This window comes from Lepisma saccharinum, chromosome 26 (assembly GCF_977018435.1).
Source record: "Lepisma saccharinum chromosome 26, izLepSacc3.1, whole genome shotgun sequence".
Classification (NCBI taxonomy): Eukaryota; Metazoa; Arthropoda; class Insecta; order Zygentoma; family Lepismatidae; genus Lepisma; species Lepisma saccharinum.
Window position 1 is genome coordinate 44,716,718 of NC_139254.1, and position 15,607 is coordinate 44,732,324.

Genomic DNA, 15,607 nt, shown 5'->3' on the forward strand with positions numbered 1-15,607 from the left:
TAATCTGGGGACAACGTGCCGAGATGTCACTTCGGGGGAGGGGGGAGGAAAGGAGCATCTTTTCCCTTCTCGATATTTTAAATAGTGGTCTCAACGCCGCTATTACTGATTCTTATTTTGGTCCAAGCTTTACCCAAGCAGAGGGGCGAGGAAAGCCTCCAGAGTTAAATTTAGCTGAATAATGGCGAAGGCCAAAGGAGCGAGACAAAAGGTTTTCATTCAAAACTCCGCGTCAAGGTAAACTATAGGCGGGACGCGCTAGAAACTGAGTGCATGAGAAAAACAGTGAACGGGACGTATAAATAGAAGAGTCCTTTATGCACTTCGTGGTTTCTCCTACACCCAGAGGACGGTGACCCCTCGGCTGTTCGGCGACCAGTTGACATCAACTCCAAAAATCGTTTTTCAGGTTCCTCGCGATTTTGGGTGGGCGGCGAGTGGGCAGATCCGGCGAATCAACTCCGAATGATTTGTGGAATCTAAATTTAACCGTGGAGAGCTGCTGGAACCCATTTCACAAGCACGGAAAATGCTTGTACGTGTTTATCCCAAAAGGGAGATTCAGCTATGATTTACAATCAGTGAAGCAACATTTCTACGACTCCTGGAAAACGAGGTTACGGAAAAGAGGAGATAAGAGCATTTCTGCTTCTAAAAATTGTGCGCACTTCCTTGCATTTTCTACATGACTTGAGTTTTGGGCTTTGTCTAAGGGCCGCTACATCTGGCAGGTATTGATTGGATTAAAAATTTGTTGGTGTCGGTTGAACGTGACCCTCCTCGATGGCGTCCCATACAAATATCTGACAGATATCTTCTGGATATCCAGAATATATCCAGTAGACATCCATGGAATATCCCATGGATATAAATATGTTCGTCTATGAGACATCCGTAAGATATCCAGGAAGGATATGTTTTTGGACATTCCGTGGGTGACTTTGGATATGTTTCGGGTGCGACTTCCTTCATGGAACGAGAAGTTTTTGAAACGATCGAGCTGAGAATTTTCATACATTTGGAATTCTGAAACTTGAGTGAAACAGGATTTATTCCCGGAATCGCAGCACACCCGTAACGTCTCCAGCGTTGTTCCTCGGTAAAACTGAAAATTCCCTCACTATTGTCCTAATATTCCCTTTTCATCTTTTAAATTCCCTGTCCGATAAGGTTTAAAGTCCTCCTTATAGAAGTTCAAACCTAGGATCTCCAGTTTCGTAGCACGTTACGTTCACGATTGAGGTTACAATACATGCACCAGGTTAAGTTTTAAACAATAATAACTGGTTCCACAGTTAGTTTTCAAAATTCTAAAAATTAAGTTTTATGGTCGAACAGCAAAAACTTTATGTCTAAAATGTCCATCTAACTTTTAAACCTTTTTCTTCAAGATATCTAAAATTGAATAACAAAGTATAACAATTATACATTTCCGTATGAAACGTAAACAAAAAAAAAACTTGGGCTGGATATTCACTCATCTGCTGGATTGAGTAAGTCCCCTCAAGGATATAACAACAATCATAATAATATTATTATTATAAAATTATAATTACTGTTATTATTTCTATTATTCAAATTTCTTGCGACGCCCATGGGAACAATTATGAATGAACCCCCCCCCCCCCCGCAGATCTTTCCTGCCTACGGCCATGGCACAAAGTGAACTTACACTCAGCCTCAACAATTGAAATAATTGAACCACGTTTTTTTTTTTTTTATTAAACGTCACATATTCACACGAATTGTGATTGTTAGAAATCGATTGCAAAGCAACTGCATATTACACTAATGGTTACATCCAGCAGAGCTGGGCAGAAACAGTTTCCGTTGCTTTGCTTCCAAATGCAACGAGTTACCTTTACTTTGTCATACAATAAGGATCAGCCGGGTTCGATACCTGGTGGAGGCACATAGTGGTTCGGATCCCACTTTAAACTGTAGTCCAGTCCCAATTAGCCTTACTGTGAATAAAGTGGACTTAAAACACTGAATAAAGTGGACTTAAAACACTAAATCAATTCATCAACAAGTATCGCGGTGCGAAATCCCGGAGGGATAGGAGGGAAATTTCCCCCTCAACTCAACAACGATCTTGTCCTGAAATTTCCCCCCAAACCATTTTTTTCCGGGGGGAGTTTTTGTTCTAACAACAAACATAAACAATTAGTTTTGAAGACGAATATACGTACTTTACTGGAATAATATCGAAAAACACACAAAGAACGAACAACGAAGTCTCTATGGACACTGAACCCAGCAATCCCCAGAAATTAGTCCCGACTTGTTATTTCTTCTCCATTTCTTATCGCCTTTCATTAGCTACTGCGAAGTACAAAAATATGCAAATAAAACACATAATAACATTTAGATGTGAATTTTATACAGGAAACTCTCTTCTTAGTGTCTCTTAATTTTTGGCCCTCCCCCTAGTCACGGAAATCATTGCTCATTGCATTAGTAGTATATTAAAATCTTCAATTTGCAATCGCATTTTGAATGAAGAACAGTCGATATAATATATTGTACATTTTATGGTGAAGACGATTGTATAACTAAGGTTTGACGGTACGCAGTGCGAGGGTTTGTTCAGTTTAGTATAAGTTAGATTACAGGATTTTAATCTTAGTAGTATTTGCCTGTACATTTTATAATATAATTATACATACACACACATCACCCCACTTCTTTCCCCATCACCAATCTGTAATGATTTCGCATCCAGATAAGGATATTTAACTGTTGACACGTCTGTTCTCTGAAGTGCACGTTTTGTATTTTTCCAGTGTAACTTTACATGTTTAAAACAACAGAACAAAGCATCTTTAGTTGTGAGAAATAAAACTTCCAATTCTGAATTTGTCAAGTAACGCAAAGTAAAGAAGTGCCGTTACAATTAGTTATGTAAGTCTCGTCTAACGAAAGTACCGCCTTTAACTGAAGCGCCAGAATTAGCGAGGAGAATCCGTTCCAAGGGAGAGAAACTTCTTCGCATTCTTGTCTGAACCCGCGACCCTTCAACATCCGGCCACATCTGGTGCTTCCTCTGTTCACGACTTTGAGACACTAGGTTGGGGGAGAATCGAGTATCAGTAGGGACTTCTATTTTTCAGTCTTATTACGTTTTGTATTTTTTGTTTTATTTCCACCAAAAATCGAATTTTTATTTTAGCACACTTTCCTGCCCCATACCTAAAATTATACCCTCATTGTGCTTTTTTCACGACGCCAGAGGTCCAGGGTTCGAATCCCTGTCTGGGAATGGGTGTTCTTTGTAGGTATCCCTTCATCAAATCTGAACAGTGGCGGAAATGAGTTCTAAGGGGGGCAAGCATTGACGGCCAAGTGTACCTGCAGGGGGCAATCAACGCCCACAATTTTATGCAAATAAAAACACTTTTCGTAAAATTTTCTTCCTCGCTTCGCTCGCAATGCCTGCTTTTCTTCGTCTTATCAGGTTCAGACCCGTTGCTGGTCGCCGAACGATCTAAATGAAAATAAGCTGTAAAATATATTGATTGATTTGTGGTTTTAAGTCCACTTTACGCACATAAAGGATAAACGCGACTGGACCTACAGTTTAAAATGGGATCCGAACCACTGTGCCATGTGCTTCCACCGGGTATCGAACCCGGTATCCCTTGAATACAGGCGACAATGTTACCATTACACCATCCGGGAGGCACAAAAGTTGTAAAAGAGAGAATGCATTGGCGTCCTGTGAAATTATTTGCACTCTATGAAATCAATATTGATTTCAGTCTGAAAAAAAAAAAAAACAACATTGTTCTCTGTAATGCATTGTAAATTGCCAGACAGAGAAATAAGACTTGTCTTAATTGATTTTGTTCTAAATGCATGAACAATTGCTTTGAGGAAAGGGAGCGTGCACATTTCAGAGACAATTTAGGTAATTTTTGTTGTTGGTTTATTGCGAGATAGATGAATTGATTGTGTAATGTATTTAAATAATATATGTTATGTATCAATGAAACTTTGAATACGCACACAATTTAGTCTCCACGTCGCTCCATGTTGCATATATGTGAAACATATATCGACCATGAAAGTTATACATGTTAATGTAAAATAGAATTATATTTATCAAGCATTTTCTGTCTTTCAAAAATAGTTTGTGTGCTTGTTTTCCATTATTAATGTGAAATTGAACGTGTTGAAAAAAAATCAAATCGTTTGTTTGAACACAAATGCTTTAGCACCAACTTCTACCCTCTTTCTGCATAATTTACAAGGGTAATAATGTCTTTGATACTAGTACTACTACCACTACTACTACTACTACTACTACTACTAATAATAATAATAATAATAATAATGTTTGTCCCGGGTTCGAATCCCGGCTTGGGCATGGACGTTTCATCATATCATCACTCATCCGATAATTTGTCAAAGTGGCACAATAAGCGAAATGTAAAATAAAGCAAATCAATAATAACAATAACAATATAGGTAATAATAACATTATTATTATTATTATTGGTACGTTTATCCTGGTACTTGCCACCCCAAGACAAAAAAAAACTCGTGGTTGCGTCTCTCATCACTCATCCTCATCGTCGCGATTAGCAAAGAAGCAGAAAAGCGATCTAAATAGCAAAACTCAAATCATTAAACGCCAAGGGTCCCGGGTTCGAATCCCGGTCGGGCTTGGTTGTTTGTGAATGTCCATTCATCAATTTCATCATTTCATCACTCATCCTCATCTTCGCAAATTAGCCAAGAGGCACAAAACGCGAAGTAAAATAAACTAAATCAAATCAAATCAAATCAAATCAAATCATTAAAGGGTTTCTAAACATAAGACTACACAAAATTTCCAATCTGTAATAAAACTGCAGATAACTGAAATAATGATCCGCGGTGAATTAATTGTATACATGTTGGACGGGATGCTGCAAGTGCTCAGCACTATGTAGCAATAAACTATTATACAATGTGAATATAAAATTTTCCTCTGATTTCACACTTCTAAAAATGTATAACAAACTTGAAATTTTGGGGGCATTTCGGAAACAAATATCTCTGCCTAACATAACGGAAAGATTTGGAGTTTTGGTGCCATTTCCAAAAAAAAACAAAAAAAAAAATCTCTACCTAGCGTACTTTTTGTGTAATAAATATTTGAAATCAGGGAAAGATTTTATGCTTGCCCGGTATATTATCACGTGTAAGCAACACACATGTGGACGTAGACTTAGAGTCTACAACAAATGGCTGCTGCACACCCACTAGCCTCCCCAAGAGGTGGTGGTACGTGTTCTTGTGGCATTCCAAAAGAAAAAGAAGAAAGCTGGGAACAATGGATTGTCTGGGGCAAAGTCCTGGACCAGCGGGACTCTGCTTACGAAATTCCTGTTCAGTTCCTCCCCCCACCCGCCGCACAAGCGCAGATGAACTCAGCACCCTGGCTCCTTATTAACCCACTTCTCCCCCCACTCCCTCCGAGTGAGACCAACTTCCCGTTACTTCCTTTCTTCTGTCTGCGGTCGTCCACTCCTCTCCCCTGGAGCTGACGGGACGTCTCGATCAAGCGCCGACAGGGTTTGTAAATAATTTCAGAAGCAATTTTCGGCTCATTTTGGAAAGTGGCCGGGCGGGGTACGCGCTCCATTCTTCTACTTAACAGGCAATTAAGGAAAGGACTTGGCAGAAGGTTTGTTTATTTATTTACCTCCCACCATCAAACCTTAAGATTAGCAAAAGTTGAGGAAAGAAAGATGGTAGACAAGAACATGAATTTTCAGACCACTGCCTCCACATGAAAACCACAAAAGGGCATGTTGATTGATTGATTTGCTTTATTTTACTTCGCTTTTTGTGCCACTTTTTGCTAATTTGCGAAAATTGGAATGAGTGATGATATGATGAAATGGAAACTCACAAACATCCATGCCCAGGCCAGGATTCGAACCCGCGACCCCTGGCGTCGTAGCGCGATGTGCTAACCACTCAGCCACGGGGCCGACTATTGCAGGCACGTATCTAGAAATATATTTCATAGGGGAACCAATGTCTCAGAAATAATAATAATATAATGCTTACATTAAAATGATTAAATTATTAAATTAAAATATTAACACTGTAGGCTATGTCATTACTGCATCAATAGGTAAAAAGACTGTTTTAGAACAGAAATATAACAGCACGTATTCTTAATCTAGCTTACATGATCCCAAAATTTGTATATTTGCTCTGGCAAGGATATTAATATCCCATAGATAAAGAATTGAATATTTATTGAATAACAAAAAAATATGTTAGATCCAGTTGACGAAAAGTAAAGTTCCTCATTAATATTTTTGTGCATATTATCACAAGTAGTGCATAAATCTTCTTTTGTACTCCCCTTTAAAGTCGTACGATCCCAACCTAATCCTTGCCTTCTAGTAAGTTCAAGCATCGACTATAGAACAAATGCTATTAAAAGTATAGTTCCATTATTTAATTTATGTACTTCCTAAGTCTTTCGGGGGTTCCGGACGCCTCTGGACCCCCCTAAATACGTCCTTGGTGTACTGGCTCAGAAAACTGGCATCAAAAAAGAAGAAAGCTTGTTATTTTCATTACTAATGGCCATATATAGAGAGCTAAGTCAAATAGTATTCAATAACCAATGTAAAAACTGCTGATTTGATTTAGTTTATTTTTTAACTCGGCTGTTCTACCAATTTTGGCTAACCGTGAAGACGAGAATGAATGGTGATAGGATGAAGAGATAATCACAAACACATATGGACAACACACAAGTCCCATAGAGTTTATACTGGCCATGGGACCAGACGCTAGAGCCGAGTTCATCTGCAAAATGCAGTGCAGGGTGTACTACATGGAAGTGAGCTTCGCATTGACCCCTAAAAACTGCTTTTCACAAAATCTGATTGTAAAATACAGGAACCAGGCCATGCTTTCACAAAATTTGACTGTAAAATACAGGAACCAGGCTATATTTTCACAAAATTTGACTGTAAAATACAGGAACCAGGCTATATTTTCACAAAATTTGACTGTAAAATACAGGAACCAGGCTATACTTTCACAAAATTTGACCGTAAATACAAGAACCAGGCTATACTTTCACAAAATTCGATTGTAAAATACACGAACCACACCATGCTTTCATATTCTACCATTCTATTTAAAAACGATTTTCAAAATTCCAAAAGTTAGTGTTTCCGCTCCTGAGGCTTATGGCCTCAAGCGAGTACCTCTGTTCCTGTTCTGACAGCAGTGTTTATTCACTGAAATAGAAAAATCAACACAAGATGAACGCCCTTTCTCTAACTAGGATTGAAATCCATGGCATTCAGAGGCATCGAAATAGCAGGAGTGCTATAAATTGAAAATATAAATGCCATAAATTGAGTAGGCTTCTCCTTTATAAAACGCCATCAGAGGTAGAAAGAACCAAATCAATAACCCTTTCCGTTCTTCATTGATTGAAAATTTCAGAAACTAAAAGACGATGCTTCGTGTCCCATCACTTAGCCTGCGTTTCTCGGAAATCTGAGAATTACTTCTCAAATTCCACGCATCGCATGAATATCCACTGATCTCGCTCATTACATCCCCCCTTTAATCTTCGCATTTAGCCCAAAGGAAGAGGCACGTTAAATAATAGAAAAGTTCCAATTAAAAGGGCCTACATCAAACGCACGGAAGAAAAGCAACTTAAAGCAACTAAATATACTAGGTATCATAGGCGCCGACTCCATGGGGATTGACGATGTGGGGACAGAGCCCCCCAAATAATTATGCTTAAGAGGATCTAATGTATTATTTTGCTTTTCTTGTAACTTTGGGGGCCTGAGACCGCTAAACCATCAACTTTGGGGAGGCTATGACCAGAGACAGTACGAGTATTGTTAAAATTTTTACTAAAAAGAGTTTCAAAAGACCATGTGCATGAACTAGCGTAGTGGATGGGCTACAAATGGCTCTCACATGACATTCAGAACGAGATCATTATTAGAGAGATCTGTTTTGCGCTCGGTGTTAGCAGATATTAAAAGTCGGGAATATTTTGCTATTATGGTTGACGAAACTTGTAAAATATCCATCCGTGGACAATTAATATTCTGCATTCGAACTGTGAATAAAAAATTGATATTTTTGAGGAATTCATTGGCTTTTATTAGGGGTGTGCGGGACGGGATCGGGACGGGAAATGTTTGAAATTTTCCGAAGCTCTGAAAATCTCGAATTCCACACGTCATTTTCACTTTAAGTGATTTTTGGATTAAAAACTAACAATTTACAATAAGTTCCAGAAATTGACAATGCAGAAGACGTCGAGAAATCACGACATTTTAAAATGAGCATTCGGTATTTCCCGACTGCTCGGGATCCCGAAAGGTCGGGAAATCATTTCCCGAAGTCGGGATCGGGACGGGAATTTTCTTTCCAGATCCCGGTCCCGACTTTTCGGGATCCCGCACATTCCTAGCTTTTATGAAATTCCGAACACTGAGGCCAAAACTTAAAAAAGGGAGAGAGGGAGTCATTCATTAATTTATTTCAGTGATCAGAGCCCCCCCAATAATTTTGACAAGTTTGCGAGTATGTGTAATTCAACGGCGGGAGTAGGAATCGGAGAAACTCACCAAATTATTATTATTATACAAAATGCCCTATCCGATAACTTAATATTAACATACGTTTTCTTTATATTACGCAGACATTTTCCCCTCGTATTTTCGTCTTTTTTGTTTTGGATTACAAAAAATTTAAAATTATTTTCTGTAAATAAGAAAACCCTAGACATTGTGAGACATGAAACAGAATATAAAATATTTTATGTAATAACTATTCTTGTCGATAAATGTGTATGTATTAAATAGAGAACTATATTTAGTAGCCATGAGGAAAAGTATTTCCTCACGTAAAAAAAGGAGTCAGTTATTAATAACAACTATAATAATAAAAGTACAGTCGCATGGAATTATTATGTATTATTCTTTACCAGATTCACAAGAATAAACCAAGTGACGTAAACAAGTGCTGTGCAAATTTAAAGGCTTTTTGAGTTCCGATATCTTTTCTGTTGTTGACGATCGTCTTACTAAAATTCTTAGTTTCACAGCACTGTATTTATCTATCATGTTCCGACATAATTTCTGAGGTTAAGGTGAAATTAAACTTGCAATTTAATGTAATAGCAGCACGTTCAGCATCAAATTCCCCATGTATTTTAATGGGAGAACAATTGCTCATCGAAAGCGTGAGGACACAACAGGGGTGTTGCCACCTACAATAGTTTGCTTTGACCAGGCCTATTGACTAGAAAATAACGGGAGCCCAGATCATAATTGCCTTTTTCCCTTCGCTTTGCTCCAGTCCGATGAAACTGAATGCGAAAATAGAAAGCACAACCCCCTACCTCCCCCCTCGCACGACATTTCTATTTTTTGAACTACAATTTCTTAAATGTTTTTCTTTCTTTTACAAACTCAAGGGATGAAAAAAAGTGTTCATACAAGGCGAAAATCCATAAAATAGTTCCTGGCAAAACCAAAGAACGTCAATTTGATTTCATCTGATATTTATTTATCGTCGCTTTTCTTCCACTTTTGGCTAATCGTGACGATGAGGATGAGTGATGAAGGGACACTCACAAACAACAACATCCATGTCCAGGCCGTCGAACCCGGGACCCCTATAGCGTCGTAGCGCGCTATGCTAACCACTTCGCTACGGAGCCTGGCAGAACGTCAATTACAATGCCAAGCTTGGTGTTACTTGTCTTTTTAGACGCTTCCAGCAATAGCAACGACTTGATGATTCCATGAATATAATAAAGGGACACTTACAACCAGTGGCGGCAATTAGCGGGGCCAGGGGGGCAGTTGTCCCCACTTCTCGCCACTTTTGCCCCCGCACTATATATACAAAGGGAAATATACTGTCTTTTTGCCCCCCCCCCCCAGTTTTGGCACTTTGCCCCAACCCGGTTCCAATCGCCGCCACTGCTTACAACCTATACTCAAACAGGAATTCAAACCCGGAATTTTCAGTGGGGAGATCGAGGGTTGGACACTCACTGCGTGGGCAGAAGTTTAATAATTAAAACAACACGAAAAATTTGATTGATCACACAAAAACTAATAAAATGTACTGGTTCAGGGTGTAACTTTTAATTGTTAAATTAAAATGAAGCAACTGCACATTATGTATATGTGTGTGTGTATATACTCAGATAAGCTAATTGGGACTGGACCTACAGTTCAAAGTGAGGTTCGAACTACTGTGCAATGTGCCTCCATCAAGGATCGAACCCGGAAGCCCTTGATTAAAAGGCAACAGGGTTACCAATGTGGGTCTCACGATGTTGGCCTGGACAAATCCTGACCTGCCTATCACACAGCATTAAAATGTGAAAACACAGTTTCGAATTGTCTTAAAATAATGAGTTATAACTTAATAACCTATTAATTAAAGAACCAGACATCATAATTCGTTTAAGTTAAGTGAGATAACAATTTGAAGGGAATACATGATAAACCATCCATGCTAAAACAAGAGAGAAGGTTTACGAATGTAACAACATTTTCAATTAGTTGCGATTACAATGTTTTGTATTCACCCGTCTAATATCGAAGATTGCAGAGGTTAAAATATATAAAGAGTATTTTTTCCTGTAAATGGAAAAACAGTGAACATTCATCTCCTAATATTACAGAAAAAAATATATCACGAAAAAATCAATGAGAAGTTTATGTGGCATGTATAGGGGGGGGGGGGAGAGTTTATGGGATCCTTGTTGGAAAACCTGATGCTAACAGACCTGTAGAAAACAAAATAAATAAATAAAATAGAGGTGGAAGTGCCTGGGCGAAATTGGCAAGGTAGGTCAAGAATGAAATGATCTTGCCAGGAATAGGCGACAGATGGATGGATCGTTTAATACGCGATAAACTGTTGCTTTAGACTGAGTAACGAAAACCTTCTCTCTTTTATTCAGATATCTTTGAATTCACAAGAACTATCTCGTTGGTTATGAGCTCCTCACCCACGTAGGGCCAATTCTAACCAGCGATTTTTGGTCGTGTACGTAGTGGAATGTACAAGTATTTCTATGCAAATTGTCCATGACTATTTTCATTCGCTTTTCTCTTGCATCGAAAGTGCTTTTTATGTATGCTTGTGCAGAGGTTGACAGCCGATTGTCTGGAGTTTTGTTTTCATTCTTAAAGAAATCATTGCGTGAAACAACGAGAATAAACATGGTGATGGACAATTTGCTTGGTAATGCTTATGCATCCCACTCTAGAATCAATCACTAAATTGTAAGTTCATTGTATCACAGAGCCGACCGGTCCTGTATGCAGGTGTATGTCCGGGTCTGTTAAGATTACAAAGTGTCAACCCATTATTTTTGTTTCTGAAAATTAGCACAAGGCACTGATTCTTCTCTTTCGTATTAGTCAGCCGGCCTCGGTGGCGGAGTGGACAGCAGATATTCCGGGTTCGAGTCCCGGCCTGGACATGGGTGTTATTTGCGAGGTTCCTTAATCAATTTCGTCATATCATCATCTTCGCAATTAACCAAAAGTGGAAGAAATGCGAAGTAAAATAAACTAAACAACAAAAAATGAAATCTTTAGTATCAAAATCAAGTATCTTACATTGAAAGTAGAAAAGGCAATGTTTCGAATTCTGCTTGCAGCATCTCACATTATCATCTTTCTTATTACATAAAGTAAACCGGATGCTTTACCGAATTGTGCATAAATGCACTCCTGCTACGTCATGTGGATTTTTCTCGGTGCTTATGATAAATGCGATTTACATGTTGGTTCCCTCTCCTCCTACAGATCAGAGAACGCCGTAATGAGGGCAAACAGGGGGCGTGGTGCAAAGTACATTTCAGAGCTAGCTCTCCCTACATGCAAGCACGCCCAGACGAGGCGTGAACTCGGGACTTCTTTTTAAAATAAAACTAGTACCACGCCTTTGATAAACCTGTCGATCAGTGCGAGGTCGCCTCGAAACAACAGAGGGGAGGGAGAGGGGAAATGTTAATGCCGACCTAACACCAGTTTCGAACTCGAGACCTCGCTTCAACAAGGGCAAGGAAAGAAAAGCATTTACCTACATAATTGGCTTTCGAAATAGGAGAGTTCCTTGTTTCTTAAATAATATAGTTTAATCCTGTGTTATTTACGTTATTGTTGTGCTGGTTGTTAGCGTCAACAAGCTGGCAGCAGCCGGTAACAATTCCACGCTAACTCCACATGCAATTTTCACTTTCATTGCGCAGCATTTGGTCGTAAACAAATGAAGAAGCAACCAGCACACTGCAGACCGATAAGCAAATACGACAAATCCAGCATCTCGTGACAATTGTGGACTTGAAAGTTGCGATTTTTTCAACGAAAACTGTCAAAACTACTAGGACTGCTTATTGCTAATACTAAGTGACTACCAGGTATTTAAATGAATACGAACCATCAACAGGATTATCGGGTATATCCGCTTCCACCTTCTTCATTGTAAATACTTGTTTAACACTGGAACACGAGATTTCTTGAGAAGTCCTCATAGTTACTGGGGAATCTGAAACGTCCCGGGCTGGTGCAAATGCACTGCTGAACGTTGAACTAAAGCATAATAAAGATAGTAACTGCACCGTAAGAACCATGTCGGTCACCATGATGCTTGGCGCATTGAAGTTCGCTTCTTCAGTCAACGCGAGATTCACTACGATCGGGCGACGATCACCTTATACTTTGACAGCCACTATAATACTCAAACATGAACGTCGACCTTACGCTGGACGCTGGTCTCTCACCGGAGACATCTAGCACCAACTGAGGCGACAGGCGAGCGCTACCTTCTGCCTGGGTTTCGCCACATGATCAACATAATAACATGACGTCATGTTCATTCAATCAATTCTGGTCCGTGCAGTGGCCCGCCATCTATTGCTAAACGGGGGAACTACTACTTCGAAATTCGCCTACCGTCCGCTGAGGGCGACATCGGAAGGCGCACGCAGCTGGCCAACACAAATTTCAGAGAGGGACAGTTTCTGTTATAACAGCAAAGATTAGCAATTACTTTTAACTTCAAATATAATATAATAAAAAAAAAGTGAATAATGGCTGTTTCTGTGAGTGTTAAATGCACACTCTCTCTCTCGATTAAGAGGGTAGCTAGCCGGACAATTGCGATGGCGGATAATTGCGATCACGGACAATTGCGACGACATTTTAAATCTTCTATCAAATTGGAGGGCAGTGGCGTCTCGTCCCTTGGGGCTTCCGGGGCTTAGCCCCTAAAGAAAAACGGACGTATTCATGTAATTATCAATCACCAAAACGCATAACTATCACACAGTCTTTTAAAAGGCGATTTTTACCCACGTAAATTCATCGTCTGTTGCAATGGATACGACAGCGCTCCTAGAGGCATTGATGTCAATTATCGTTTTCCGGGGCACGTCGCAAAGGAAGGCGTGGCCTACACCCACCTACGCTACAGTGAATGTCACATGCTAGCAGAGAGAGGAGGGAAGAGTGCAATGGATTTGAGTGCTGATTCGGGGCTAGTTCCGTTGCGTCGCGTTCAATCTCGCGTGTTGTTCTGTAGTGTTTTAGTGGCTTTCATTCGCTATGTTTGAGTGAGTTTGACAGGGTTGATGTTCGAACACAAATTGATGAAGGACATAGGCTGTCAATTACAAGACACAATGAATTTGTCCGGAAAAATATGCATATATTAAATAGAATTATCGATTGCTTAAAAGTATGTGGTCGACATGAACTTGCTCTACGAGGACATAATGAAAGAGAACAATCTTTAAACAAAGGCATCTTCCCAGATTTATTATCCCTTCATAGAAGAGGGAAAACTAAAGAGGGAACTTCGTGTTCTTTATTGTAGTGAAGAGTTGAAAAACATAAACTCTATCAGTAGATTGCATTCATTTTTTATTTAAAATTATTTAGAGGGTACCTTTTCAGAAACAGTAAAAATGACAAACATAGTTTTAATAACTCCAGTGGCAACAGCTGAATCTGAACGATGTTTCAGCACATTGAACCGTATTAAAACCTGCTTAAGAAATGCAATGGGACAAGACAGACCAAATGCCTTGGCACTTGCTTACAATAGAGATAGAATACATTTCAAACATAGAGGGCTTCAACGAAAAAGTAATAACAAAATTTGCTGAGCAGAAGAACAGGAGTCAACGTTCGTAGAAAGGTATGTTTCACAACAATACCTGTTTCTTTTGTAATCATGCGAATTGTCATTATTTTAAATTCTTTCAAAAAATAAGTCCAGTTTTGTAGTTTAGAAGAAGATAAATACCCGTTTCTTTGTAATTCATGTAATTTGTCATTACATTTTAAATTCTTTCAAAAAATAAGTCCAGTTTTGTAGTCTAGAAGAAAAAAATACCTATTTTTTGTAATTCATGTGAATTGTCATTATATTTTAAATTCTTTAAAAAATAAGCCCCGGCCAAATTTGAGGCCACGAGACGCCACTGTTGGAGGGTGACTTAACACCCCGTAAAATACCTCTTACAAGAGAATTATCTGAAATATTGAGATTTTCGGCTGGAAATTTGGTTCAATTAAGTTTTTGATCATGGGCTAAAGCCAACAGACACCTCTTGAAGTGACCCGTCTCCTCACATGTGCGAATACACTTTCCAACTCTCTCGTCACGTTTCTTAATTTTCTGACCTTCCAGATTAAGTTCCATCCGCATGTACTTGATGTTGGTGTCTTGTGCTTGGCTCTTGAGGCAGGCCAGAACGTCATGAATTTTTAATTGCGATCTTCCAAGCCACCTATTTATTTTGTTGTTCCAACCTTCTACAGCATTATTAGTTCTGCGGCGCCTTTGGTTAGGTTCGGTTAGGTCCTGATCGTGGCAATTGTCCTACCATTAATTTGCAAAATGACATTCACCGTCAAACTCATAGCAATTGTTCGTGATTTAGGCTTCATCGCAATTGTCCGCAAGAGATCATTAACAGATCTACACAAATAACTACTGTGCGAAATAAGCTTCTCGCTTGGAGGGAGTGGTGATATTTGTGATTTCATTTTGAGGATAGGCTCTTTGGGTATGCAAATTTGTATGTGTGTTACCAGGCAGTAAATTAAACTATTGCCTTGCGCTTCTAAGCACCTTAGAACATTGGTTCTAACCTAGGCCATTAGATCTTATGATAACATTTACACGTAATTTAGAAATAGGCTACTTAGTATATTTAGATTCTAAGAAAACCTAAACTCGTACAACAAAGTGCTATCGAACTAGTAACACCGAAAACGGACTTGTGTGTACATAGAACGGTATTTTGACTTTGCAGGGGGATTTTTTGGCATTGTTAGGGAAATGTGATGTGTATGATTGTCTTTAGAGATTTAGGTGTTATCATTCAATAAACATTTCAAATGAGTGGCTGATGAGATGAAATACTTTCTCAAATGGAAGAAATTTGATCATTTCTTACAAAGGAAAGCCATATATACAGTATATTGAGGCAAATTTTCCAGAACTAAAACTATGTGAAAATCTTAACCATCTAGAAGGAACAGTAAAAATGTATGTAAAAATAACACCGAAT

General features: G+C 39.0%; 1 protein-coding gene across 1 annotated transcript in view; it reads right to left on the bottom strand.

Annotated features, from left to right (window-relative positions):
- Window positions 1–12,845, bottom strand: part of LOC145979644 (glypican-5-like) — a 42,847-nt gene extending 30,002 nt beyond the window's left edge. Inside the window, exon 1 of the mRNA XM_083112609.1 lies at window positions 12,466–12,845. Coding sequence (XP_082968735.1) covers window positions 12,466–12,670 — 205 coding nt within the window. The 5' untranslated portion in view covers window positions 12,671–12,845. The remainder of the gene's footprint in view (window positions 1–12,465) is intronic.
- Window positions 12,846–15,607: the final 2,762 nt, after the last annotated feature.